The following is a 12,520-nucleotide window of genomic DNA, read 5'->3' on the forward strand; positions in this document are numbered from 1 at the left end:
CTAATAAACAAAAAATAATGAGTCCAAATGGGAGTAGCATTTGAATACTATGTAATTAGTATTGAATGCTCTGATTGTTCCTTTTTTTTTTCTGGAAATGTCATAATTTTGACAAATGATCATGCTCGCATGGAATGAAAACATCACTGAAAAGAAAGTGTGCACGAAATTTTGTTAAAATGCTATTCTGAACACGATCTGGGGATGTGCTTAGACATCATCGAGACTTGTTTGTTTTCTAAGTGAAATCTCACAATGGACATGCCTTTCAAAATTTTCGATACCTTTATTTTGGCTGTGGGCAGGAGCTTCCTATGAATGTAAAGCAAAACTTGCATCATTGTTCTTCTTGCGAAGGAGCGTAGCAAGAATAGTTTCCTTTGCTGTAGGTTGTGTTTCCCATTTATCTTAGAGTTGATGAAATCCCATTTTCTGGAAAGTTAAACCTGTCACTTTCGACTGCTTGGAGTAAAGCTGGGTGCACTGTTACGCTGGAGAAGTTGAGACATGAAAGATTTTCTAGGAACGCGGCTTGTGTTACTTGTTCTCGCTGTATGGAAATCCACTCGAGTTGAGTTTGAAGCTGTGCATACAGACATAGTTGATCACAGGATAATATTCTTTACAGAGGATACTCTCTTGCTACGTTTTATAGACATAGTTAAGAGAAAGAATAAGTTTAAATACCAGTCTGAAAAATCTGCTTTATTTTAGGAGGAGTTTATTCAGGTCTGTGCCCATGAAAATAAATGACACTGAAGAAGTGTCTTGAATGTGAAGCTTTTGTTCCAAAGATACAATTGTGACAGGACTATTAAATACTGAAGATAGTTTCATTTTAACTTTGATTGTATGAATATATTTCTAGATGCTTATTTTTATTCCACATAAATATGTTTGGTGTTACTGGACATAGCGGATCGATGGCTACCAGTTAGAATTAGGCAGTAACTGACCACAGTAATGTCAAAATAACATAAATTACAAATAAGCCAAAACATCCATGGCATGGTACATCCACAGATGACATTCTCATGTGAGTTGAGTGTTTTAAATGTAGAAAAAAAGGCCTGGATTTCTCAGTCTGTAAAACAAGGAAATAGTATTTGTGCGCTTCATGGAGTACGGGTCTGGAATGCAAAGGGAATGCTGTAGGAGACACTGAGCAGGGCAGAAATTGATGGTGGGTGGCTCTGCTGGCAGCATCAGCGCAGATGTAGCATCTGGTGTGATCCTCGGTGTCACCTTTATCTGCAGGGGACCCAGACCCCCCTCCCAGGCTCACTGAGACAGCTGGTATTGTGTGAGCACCTGATAAAACTTGACCATCTGATTTACTGTACTCAGCTTGTATTGTGTGCTTCCAGTGTTTGAATTTTAGCTTTTTAGAATGCTATGCCAATGTAGGTTTTTGTTTTTTTTTTGAGGATAGAATTGCTAAACCCAGCATTTTCTTAGTGTCACTTCTTAAGGTTTTAAGCAGCTCAAGAAGTCTTCCAAGGAAATTTAAATACTTGCTTTAACAGTATCCTCCATCCCTTTTTTCAGCTATGAACAGTGAACACAGACACTTTCAAAGAGAGATTTGCAGGTTGCCAGTTTTCATGACTTCATTGCAAGCGTCATAATTGTTGCTATTTTTCATACGCAGCAAATACAGATTTTTTTTTAATTATATTTTAAGTTTCTAACCATCAGGTTAGGAGAAGTGAAAACTTAAGGGCTAAAGGAAAATCTCAAAAGCATCAGCAAAAATACGCAGTTTGTCTGTTTATTTTTTATATCTTGTGATTTTTTAAGCCAGTCTCAGGACTTCTGGTGACCTTCTCTGATTGTTGCAACCCCGGCAGATTGGCAAGACGATATTCATTAGTCTCTCAACACTCACAAGGGCACTGCTTCACATACTTCCAGATGTTTGGTGGGAAACAAATCAAGCTCAGTTGTCTTCTAACAATTTGATTTTATTCAAAACCCAGAAAAGCCCTGCAATTTATTAAATTCCCTTCAGGAAGTGTTTTCTTCCACCTTTGACACCAAGGAGACGGAGCATCCTGTTTATGCCAGGAGCTGCTTGTTAAATCAGAACAATTCATAACTTGTAGTTGAACGGTAGGGAAAAGCCACGCGAGTCCCTCACCCGCGGTGGCATCTTGTGTTTGTGTTTTATGATGTTTCTGTGTGCTCCAGTCCTTGGATTTACGGATGGGAGGCTGGAGCACTAAGGTTTAGGTGACCTATCCAAGACGGTGGAGTCAATTTTGGGCACAGTGGCAACCGGAGCTGCTGTAGGCTCTCCAGAGCCCAGCACCACCATCCCAGCTGCAAGCGCAGCTGGACCTCACTCCTCTGAAGTCAATTCGGAGCAGCTGGATGTCTGGCCCATGCTGCCGTTGTGTTGGCGTGCAGCATTTTCGTCGGCCGCTTCCTTTTTGTCTAAATAAAGTAGCTATTGTTTATGAAATATAATAGCTGCACAATTAGCTAAAGAGATGACAAGTAAATGGTTACCCAGCAGAAACACGAGAGCAGCAGCTCTGAAGCCGGGTGCCACCACGTCGTCTGGCTTTGGAAAGGGCTTTTTGGTTCTTGGCGAATTTGAAGTGAGTTTCTCCTGCAGGAGTTAGATTTACCGGTTTGGCATCGTGCCTGCTGCGTTTTTCCAAGTCTGACAATGTTCCTGGCATGGCAGCTTGCAGCTCTCTGGGGAGTTAAGCATCTCAAATATTTCTGAGAACAACAATAGTCAGGCTGACAAAGTTTGGTGAGGTCCAAATTTGCTGGAGGAGCCGTGGGCTCCTTCTGCTCAAAGCACCGCAGGAGCAGCAGGACCCCTCACCGGCTGCTTTATTCTGTGCTCTCCCTGTCATAAGCATAAACACAGTGGAGGAATTTATCTTCATTTTGGGTCTTTCTTTTGGAGTGAGTGGCAGTGTGTTATTTATTAGTGTAACTAATAGAGCTTGGGGAGGGAAAGTCAAGTTTTCAGGCATGGGAGCACTTCTTCAGCTCTCTGATATTCTCATAGCTCTGGCAAGGCTGTTGCCAGAATAGAAATTTATTGTTCATTTTCTACATGACCCCAGGCAGTATTTTAGCTAGAGTAAACACCAAGTTTTTTAATTTTTAAAAATTTAGCCAAACTCCACACTGAGCTTCACCTCACTCCTCTGGGGCGTTAGCCCTGATTTGGAGATAAAGAAACTGAGGCAAAGCACAGTGCTTTCCAGAGGGCTGATAAAAAAGCAGAAAGCCATAGCAAAATGCAAGAGCTTTTCTCCCCCTGTTCAGTGCAGACCTATCTCGGATACAAAACCTCTGGAGTTTTTGAGCATCAGATGGAAATCACAGGTAACTGGTGCTCAAATAGGACATTTGGAAGACTTTTTAAACAAACAACTGCATAAATTGTGACTTTGGTAGGAGCACTCTTTAGTTTCAGGAGATGTTTGCACTATATGTTCAGGACTCAGATGGAAGCCATCTCGCTCACAATGATTCTTCCTTTTTGTGGCTATAGCCATTCAGGCAGTACCGGGAACAGGCAGGTACTGACACGGTGTCTAATACAGGAAGATTTGGACTTATGGTGGTTATGTTACCACTATATACCCACCCTCACAGCACAATCAAACCCTCTTCTCCAAAACCCAACGGCTCTCTGTCTTCTAGCAAAGGACAATTTCTGTTCTGTGTTGGGAGTCCTGAGCTGCCGCCCTAGCTGGGAGCCAGGTGCCCATTTGTCAGTGTGTCCATGCAGATGGGCATGGATTAAGGAAAGGTCAATTTCCGAATGTGCCCAAGCTTCTACATCTGGCCTTTTTTTCTCTAAGGGGAACGTGGACATCTGTCCTCAAAGCATGGCTCCAAAATTCTCATCCTTTTGCTGCTTTGTACTAGGATATATGCTTTTCAGTGTAGGGGCGATGTCATGAGAAATTTCAGAATCTGATTCCAGATTGCTGGATTCAGAATGTACCTGCGTATTTACGGATAGTTTAAAATTGACATTTTAATGGAAATACTTAAAAATCCAGCTTTGAAAGAAGCTCTCACAACATTAAAACAACAACAAGCAAAACCCTGAGGTCTCAATAAAACACTTTGATTATTAAAGAGCTGTCGCAACCCCACAAAGCTCCACTTCTTGATGTCATTTTTCATTTCCAAAAAGGGCAGATTGGTAAGGAGAAACTAATAAGCTGAAAAAATGACCAGCTTCATTTCTGGGCATGTTTTCCTCAGGAGCTGCAGGGCCATTTATTGGTCTGATGGCTTTCTTCTGCATCTGGGAAGCTGTGAATGCAGCTCTTTGCCAGTTACATAGAAAATATTTACAGTCCAAAGAGGCCAGCTCATTAGTAATTACTGTAATGAGTTCTTCACAGTGTTTCTCTGAAAGGTGATTGAGCCCCTAATGTAGACACCAGATATTTTTTCTTCAGTTAATGGTGTGGTAAATTATTCCTGCGAGGGGGCTCATTGAATGCCTCCTTTGAAACAAGTTAAAGACTACAATGGAAAGAAAAATCTGTGGGACTCTTCATACCAGCTCCAGGAGAAAGTATTTATGGAGCGTTTCAGATCTGGGTCTTCCTGATGATTCTGCACACAGCAAGAGTGAAAGGTTGGGTCATGTAAATAGCAATATCACAAGCAAATGGATGGAGCAGATGCTGCAAAGCGTATTTTCCAGCTGTCAAGGTGCATGGCAGCTCAGGGAAAGGAGAACGGGCTCGGTTCGCTCAGATGCTGCCTTGGGATCGTGATGGCCGTGGGCTTTGCAGGTCAGCTTCCCATCTGTGAGTGCGAGGTGTTCAACCAGTGCCTTGCTGGTACGGGAGAAGGGGGAACGCTTGTCATGAGCTTCGCTTTCATGAAGGCAGATTTCTTCTACTAGTAAGTGAATAAATTCATGGATGTGTCCAAGTGCAATTAGCAAACGCTACAGTGGGAAACGCTTCCTAATGAGAATCGTTTATCAGGCAAAACCGAAATGTTGCCTATCTTGCACGTTGGATTTTTTTTTGGACTCAGCAAAAGACCCTTTAAGCAACCTCAGAAACATATGTAAGGTCAGGCATCAGTTACAGCTGAGCTCCACAAAGATCTTTTCATACACTGTACGCAGCTGGAACACTGCCACGTGCTGTAACCCCAACGTGCCTTCAGTGTCAGAGCCTACACCTGCGGGGCGCTGGGGTGGTCCCAGGTTGGGGGCTGCAGCTTTCACTAGAGCAGTCCCAGCTTCTCCTCAAACCTGTGCAGAGGGATGCAGTTGTTGCTGAGGCTCTGAGAGAGGGTCTGAGAACCCGCTGTGATTCCTCATATGGCTTCATATGAGCGGGGTCATTCTTCTTGGTGCTCAAATCACAGAGAAGATTGGTCTTCGACTGTTAAAAAAAAAAAAAAGTCAAAAGGATGACCAGATCAGTTTTACCTTCCCATCCAAAGGAGGTATCAGCTGAGACGTGTCCTGTGGGATGAGGAAGCTCCCTCCTGGACACAGCGGTTGCTTCGGGGGACCTGAGTCTTGTGGACATCTGTGGGCGACCGGCGTGGTGGTGTGGGTAGAGTCGGGAGGGGTGGTAAAGGAAAGGCCCAAAGCGCCTGGAATATTTCTTCCTCTCCGCAAAACCCAACCCCGTAGCTGTTATTTGAGAAGCTGTTTTGTAATATTAGGCCACAATGAATTGCACAATTTGCCCACACACGTCAGTGCCTTTCGCTGGGTAGTCAGAAACACTCATTAGAGGCAGGCTTTCCCTGGCAGCCCACACATTAAAGACTTCTCTGTGCTCGGTGGGACAGATTTTCAAAGGATCGGTGCACTCCGCACGCCTGTTGCCTTTTCTCTCAGTGGGAGCACATCTCCAGCCGCAGTGACAAGTGCTGACTGCTTGCAGAAAAGTCCGGCTTGAACATCTTCTTGAGTTTTTTTGCCACAGAGTCAGGTGAAGAGCCCAGGGATCCTTTCTCCACGTCCCTTGTTAAAATTATTACCGTGTGTGTCGTCTTTCATTTAGTCAGTCCCGCTAGTGAGAATTAATTTTAGGCTTTGCTGGCTTTTGCCCGTAGATCTCAGGATATATCACCTACACTTTATTTTGCATTCATCTGGGCAGTAGCTGGAGAGTATGAAATGGGATCTCCTGGAACAACTTAATTGCTTCAGCCTCTTCCTCGAACCAGTAGTTGGCATGAATGTGTATGGGTATATAGATGCGTGTGCGTGTTTTTCCCCTAATCTCTGACAAAAAGCAATAAGGCAATTTCCTTTCTCCCCTGCACGTCCTTTGGTCTCTGGGGATTCGTGCCCTGAAGCGCCCTGCAAGAAAAAAAGCTTTGATGACCCGCTGTGGCTTCTGGGGGTGGCAAATGGTCCTTGCCCAAAAACCTGTGCTGTGCGGTGCCTCGGATGGCAGCGGCCACAACAAGCGGCCCTACCAAAATACATCCTTTTCTCTTATCTTGTAGGTGATGTCAAAGAAGTAACGGAGAATTGTTACGGTTTCTTCACCTCTTGAAATTGGTCCTTGCAGTGAGGAAACGTCGAAATTGGAGTGGGAAAAGCTGGGAAGCTGATGGGGCTTTGGTAGCTGTAACTTTACGTAGCTGCTTGTCTCGCTCATGGCGTTACTGATGTACTATCAACCTGAAGCCATGAGGACTGATACGGGGAGGGAAAATAATGGTGGTGTTGTGTGTTGTTTTTTTTTTAAAGGCATCAAGATGCCTTTGAAACTGAGCAGAACATACCCATGCTTATATTTCAGGTCCGTAGTCAGATTTTTTTAATCTCGTGTTACGTATTTGCAAAGAAATTGCCAGGTTTGGTGAAGTGCTGCTCAGCAGAAATAGTTACAGCCTAGCATCGAGAGGGATGGAAAGTCTCCCGCATTAGCCTTCTCGCTTAGATTTTGAGTGTGTACAAGGCAGGGAGTTCCTCTTCATTTGGATGAGAAGTACCAGGTATCTCTGCGTATATGATAGGGGACCATGGGAGGCTGTGACACAGGACTCCCAGAAAATGTGTGTCAGGAGTAGACATTTATTTATACCTTTTTTGTTTTTGCTTTGGTAGCTGGAGGTTCAGAAACTGGTGTTTTACTTCCCCAAAGAAGACTCAGGCTGCTTTGTTTTCACGGTTTTCCATTGTCTGCATGTTAAGCAAAGTTTAAAAGCTTATAAAATCATCACAAGTCAAATGCTGTTCTGTTTTTTCTGCATTCATGCTGGAAAATATTTCTTCTGGTATCTGTGGCATCTCTCTAGACTTGGAAAGTTACCAGTGAGAGAAGCATTTGCCCCCCAGAGCTTAATGCGCCCCAGACTGCACAAACAACACTGAACTTCCCAAAGGGTGAAAGAGAAAATAATGGGGAATATGGAGCTGTCGCTTCAGACAAGGAGGTTAAAATAACTTTAGATAATATCATTTTGTTTGGGTTTAATTACTTTAAAACGTGAAGGCTGAGAGAAGTGCTCCGCGTCCTGGTTTCTGGTCTCAGCACAGAAGTGGAGTGAGGCCACCAGCTGGAGGAGGGCTCGGGTCGATGTTCACATCACCCCCAGCAGAAGCACGCTCGTGGTGCAAGTCAAAACTCCAGTGTATGAAAAAAAAAAAAAAGGATCCGTCCTCAGTTCTTCACCGGTCAGGAGGGATGGGACAGGCTCAGAGCTCGTGCATTGGTGCTGGGACAACGGCTTTCAGGACTTGGTGTCTGGCGGAGCTGGGGGGCTGCCTAGGAGTGCTGGGGATAAATCCCACCCGTGAGTAAAATTATTATTTAGTAACGGAAGATGTAAGCTTTTGCTTGAAGGCCATCTGATTTTTGGTAAAATGGAAAGTTGTATGGCACGGGAGCAACCCCTGTGTGCACACGAATGGAGGAATGCTACACCCTGATATTCTTCCTCTCAAGATATAAAACTAATTTCTCTAAGAAGGCTAAAGCTTCGTGTGGCTTTTATTTCCCTACTTTCATTTTTGTTGGAGGAATCACACCAGCACCCTTTGCTGGCGTGAATCCTGCCCGATGTGCAGAGGTTTGTAGCCTTTGTGCTGGCAAACCCTCATTTCTAGCGGTGTGAACAGAGCACAGCAATTGTCTGTGGGAAAGAGAAAACACTGGCTGAGTACAGACAGCGTACACAGGGAATTTCCAGAGGATTTTGGTCAGAGAACTAAAAATATTGTCCTGGGTTTTGGTGCAGAACTTGTGCCTTGTGCAAGGAAACCAGGAACCAAAGGGCAACATGCAGACCTCACTGGATGAGTTGCAAGCCTGTGTTGCAGTTCCCTTTGGTTTGATCTCAGGGTAGCAAAGCAAGGAAAATGTTCCTGTGGGAGTGCAGGAGGAGGATGCTGTTTCGGGGCGTTCAGTCCTTCCAAAGCAAACGCTGTCGGTGAGGATGGTTCTGTGCTTTCACCCCTGCCTTGTGCAGACGTACCCGTTCTTTGTTGTGGACCGTCTGGGGAAGCTTTGCTCCTGAACAGGAGTGGTTTCTGGCCAGTCTTTGCCACTCTGAATTTCGTGGTAAGATCTTCTTTGGACAGAACTAGGTTGAATGTATTTCAGTTGCCTGATGTTCTTGAAATCAGTGTGTCAGGTAGTCCGAAATAACACATTGCGTTATGCATAAGCAGCCGGAGCAGAGCAGGGTCTGCGATATGAGGCACGGCTCAGCTTGCTGGAAGCCACGAGCTTATCGAGGGCTTTTGCTGCGTGAGACACTGGCAGAAAGAAAATACTCTGAAGAGTTACTTGAGCCTCATTTATTTAATGAGCCTACAGTAAAGATGAAAGCTCACCACTTGCGATGGTTTGAAAGCTGATTGCGTCACAGACTTTCCAAATCGGTAGAAATGCAAAGGTTTTCATTGTGCAGAGATAAATTTTGTCATTAGTTCATATCGTTAGAGCCTGTGTAAATTGCAGCATCATAAAAGGCATAAAATTGCTAGGGGACTTGTGTGAAACATGGCGATTCTGATTTCTGATGTGCTGCCACACGACTGGGAGCAGAATCCCATACAGAATACCTGGGGTTTGACCCTGGGGGAGAGAATTTTAAAGATTAACAGGGTTTCAAGCACTGATAATCATGCAGAGATAAAATAAGTGCTATTGTAGTTGATGGTCTTGCTCTCTGTACCCTAAGTAATAAATAAAAAGCCACTTTTACCTGTTTGTGCCTTTTGTGTGGTCTGAAGATCTGGGACCCAGCACATGCAGGGAGCAGGTCTCTGAGCTGGGAGCCAGGAGGCTAATTTTTTTGTATTTTTATTCTAGCAATGACCTGCTACCTGACCTTGAGTAATTTGCTTTCTTCATGGCTATGCAATGCTGCTCTTTAGATTTGCCAGATCTTAGGGGAGAAGGCTTACAGGCTTGTTTCGTAACAGAAGCTTCAGCTGGGGTTTTGTGAATGCTAATATCAGATGAATTTATGAAGAGTAATATTTGCAGCTAATGCTTCCATGTCAACATATTTAAGTGCATCTTGTTCCCATCCTTATCTCAAAGAGAGAAAATGGCCTGGGCTGTCCCCGCATTTTTCATCCCCTTTCTGCTCTCTGTCTCCCCAGCTGTGGAGTCACTGCACTCCTTGAACGACCAGATCTCCCATTTTATCGTGAACAAGTCAAAAACACTGGATGAAGACGAAGATGCCTTTCTGCCCAGCGAGAAGGAATCTCTGAAAAGTGCCATGATGCTGATGAGGCACCTCTTAATGGATGCACAGGTACAAAATCAATGCACTCCCATCTGTTACAACAAGAAAGGCGCTTTGCACAGACCGAGAGGCATTCATTTTCAGGGATGGTTTTAGCAGTGCAAAGCAGTCCCTCAAATGTGTTTAAAACGGACTTGGGCTTCCAGAACACACAGCTGCAGCAAGGCCATCTCAGTGCAGAGAGCAGCTTTTGATGGGCCCTAGTGTTAAATTTAGGGTTGGAGATTGATATACCTGTGGATGGGAATCCAGTGTCAGCCCAAGCAAAAGAAAATCATTTTGCCACTAAGCATCTGTGCTGATGCCACTTTTAGAAGTGCCAGACACACGGCTCAGCTGTCGGTTTAACCCAGCTCCAAAATGTCAGCTAAAAGTCAGGAAATCTTACGCAGATGTTGCTTCATGTCTTTGCTGCTTCTACACAAAATCTCTCCCTCTATAAGTTTATTATGTTGGAGTGTTTCCTTCAACCTATAAAAAAAAATCTGAAATATTTATTTTATATATATTTATTTTTTATACTCCCCTGTAGTCTTTATTTGCAAAGCCTAGATGGAAAATGGCAGCTTGCACTGGAGGGCTGGTGGGGAGGCAGGGAGCCCCACTATCTGCTCCAGTAAGGCTCACGCTGCCCCTGCACTCACAGCTCTCCAGGGGTCGAGAGCTCCACTCCTGGGCCCCTTTCATGGGGGATTTTTCTTTTTCTGAATATTGCAGCTTGTGCCCCTCACCTCTCATTAGAAGCCTAACAAGAAAATAAAAGCAGAGGAAATTATTCCTGTAAGGATTAGCTGTGCTGTGTGCAAAATAATCTTTCCCAGGATTTTTTCTGATCACTATCCCATGCCAACCCCAGTTTGCCCTTGTAGGTACCAGCCCGGCTTGGTGCTGATAGCATCACCACAATTAGCCACACCTCCGCTAACCAGACGGTCCCCAGGGCTCGGTTTTCTGCGACTCATTGCCAGCTCTTTGCAAGTACCTAAATGGAAAATGCAAACAGAGAAAACCACACATTTTCATGTTTTATTCCCATATTCTCCCAGGTGGAGCCTGGTGGTTATCTTATCCGTCTCTCTCACTTTCAAGGCCCTTTGGTCCTAATTACTTTAGCTAATAGGGCTTTTGTTGCATGCAAGAAGTGAGCTGGGAATCCCTGGTGTTAGTGACATGTAGTTTAAATTTGGATATTCTTGCCTGCGGAGTGAGGGAAATGTATTTAGGTGTGCTGAAGTTTTAGGATGCTCAGTGCTTACAGTCCAGTGGGACAGATGGACGGAGAGGCAGTTGATCCCAAAGACCAGAGATGCCACCCTAGCAGATGTCCACTCAGGCTTTGCAGGCTACAGAGCTCACCTCTCTTCTGTGCGTCTTTAGTCAAATCACCTGTTTTTTCCCCAAATCACTGGTTGGGGCATTGCTGCAAGGACATGGAGAAGACGAAGGGTTAAAGTGCATTTGGATTTGCACATGCAGCCTGTGCTGCAGGTGGGAATACCTTTGGGGAGTCAGGCGTGAGAGCAGGCAGATGCTGACAGGCATCTGCATGCTGCAGATGAAATAAATATGGGGCAAAAAGTGCCTATGGAAGAATTCCTTACGCAGGAATTCTTTTTCTAGCTCCTGAGAATTGCTTTACTGCTTATTGGCTGTCCTAAATGCATACAGAGCACTGCCTGGGTGACTGGTGAAGGAAATGCCAACAGCAGTGGGAAGTGCCACGGCATCCCCGTGGGGCACCTGGGTCTGCTCTGAGGCAGGGCAGGGCCTTGTTGGGCCTGGGATTTTGGAGTTGGAAGGATGACAAGGTGGGCAGCAGCAACAATGAGCAAAAGGATGGAACCGAACAGGGGACAACTGAACAGATGACAACATCAGGTACCAAAAAAACCCAATGAAATAAATCTCCTGAGGAACGGGAGGAACACGAGGCTGGCAGCAAGCTGCCCAAACAGGAACATCACACAGGGGTATGCGTGGAGGGCACGTGCTCATTGCCCTGGGGCTCTAAGTAAAAAGGAAGAAATATTGTCACCAGTGCAGTTATTTCCTTCCATTTCCCCTGATCCCAGCCCACGAGGATGGGCGCTAAATCAGACGGGCTGTGCGAGGCTCTGCACAAAGAAAAGCTGAAGTCCAGGGTTTGGCCCTTCTGCTTCCTCTCCAGCTCTCTCTTGGCACGGGCCTGATTCTGGCTGGCAGATGGTTTGGGGAGAGAACATCCAGCCTCAATTTTGGGGTAGGAATTAGCTGGATTGCTAACCCAGCAGAATCGGCTGATGCGAGGGGTGGTGGTTAACGGGCATTCCTCGCTTCTGTGGTGCTGCTCTTAAAACACACCCTTGGGGATGACTGCCTCAAAGTGCTGCGTTTCTGACGTGGAGAGAGAGCGTACAAATCTTGTAACTCTGGACACCAGCAGCCCAGGAGACATGGCTGAAGCAAATGCTTCCGATCCAACAAGGATCTAGCTTTGCTCTTGGGTAGGTGGTTTTTTTTCGTTTGTTTTTTATTTTTTTTTAGGTGAATCACAAAACTGATCAATGGCCAGTGTTCTTCCACTTTGGACAAATGCTCAGAGTAATTTTTGCTGGGGTTGTGCTGTGCGCTGTGTGCATCCATCCATGACGACGAGGAGACAAAGCTCCCCGGTGGGGAGCAGAGGAGCCGCAGCAGAGCCATGGGCAGTTTGCTCAAGGTTTCAAAGCCAGAATTTTCAGAAATCTCAGAAAAAGCCAGAAAGTTTCAGAGCCAGAATTTGGGCTCCATTCTGCTGAGT

General features: G+C 45.1%; 2 protein-coding genes across 3 annotated transcripts in view; both read left to right on the plus strand.

The window, feature by feature from the left end:
• Nucleotides 1-12,520, plus strand: part of PRDM2 (PR/SET domain 2) — a 182,494-nt gene that overhangs the window by 120,025 nt on the left and 49,949 nt on the right. Inside the window, exon 11 of the mRNA XM_083802633.1 lies at nt 9,593-9,750. The gene's annotated coding sequence lies outside the window, so the exon portion shown is untranslated. The remainder of the gene's footprint in view (nt 1-9,592; nt 9,751-12,520) is intronic.
• KAZN (kazrin, periplakin interacting protein) overlaps nt 1-12,520 on the plus strand; it is a gene marked incomplete at its 5' end in the record, with an annotated part of 186,524 nt that overhangs the window by 42,649 nt on the left and 131,355 nt on the right. The window contains one exon of one of the 2 annotated variants that reach the window (XM_083802984.1): nt 9,593-9,750. In XM_083802984.1, the coding sequence (XP_083659110.1) occupies nt 9,593-9,750 (158 nt within the window). Of the gene's footprint in view, nt 1-9,592; nt 9,751-12,520 lie in introns of those variants that run through there. The other variant, XM_083802987.1, reaches the window with a different exon arrangement.

This window comes from Anser anser, assembly GCF_964211835.1.
Source record: "Anser anser genome assembly, chromosome: 17".
NCBI lineage: Eukaryota > Metazoa > Chordata > Aves > Anseriformes > Anatidae > Anser > Anser anser.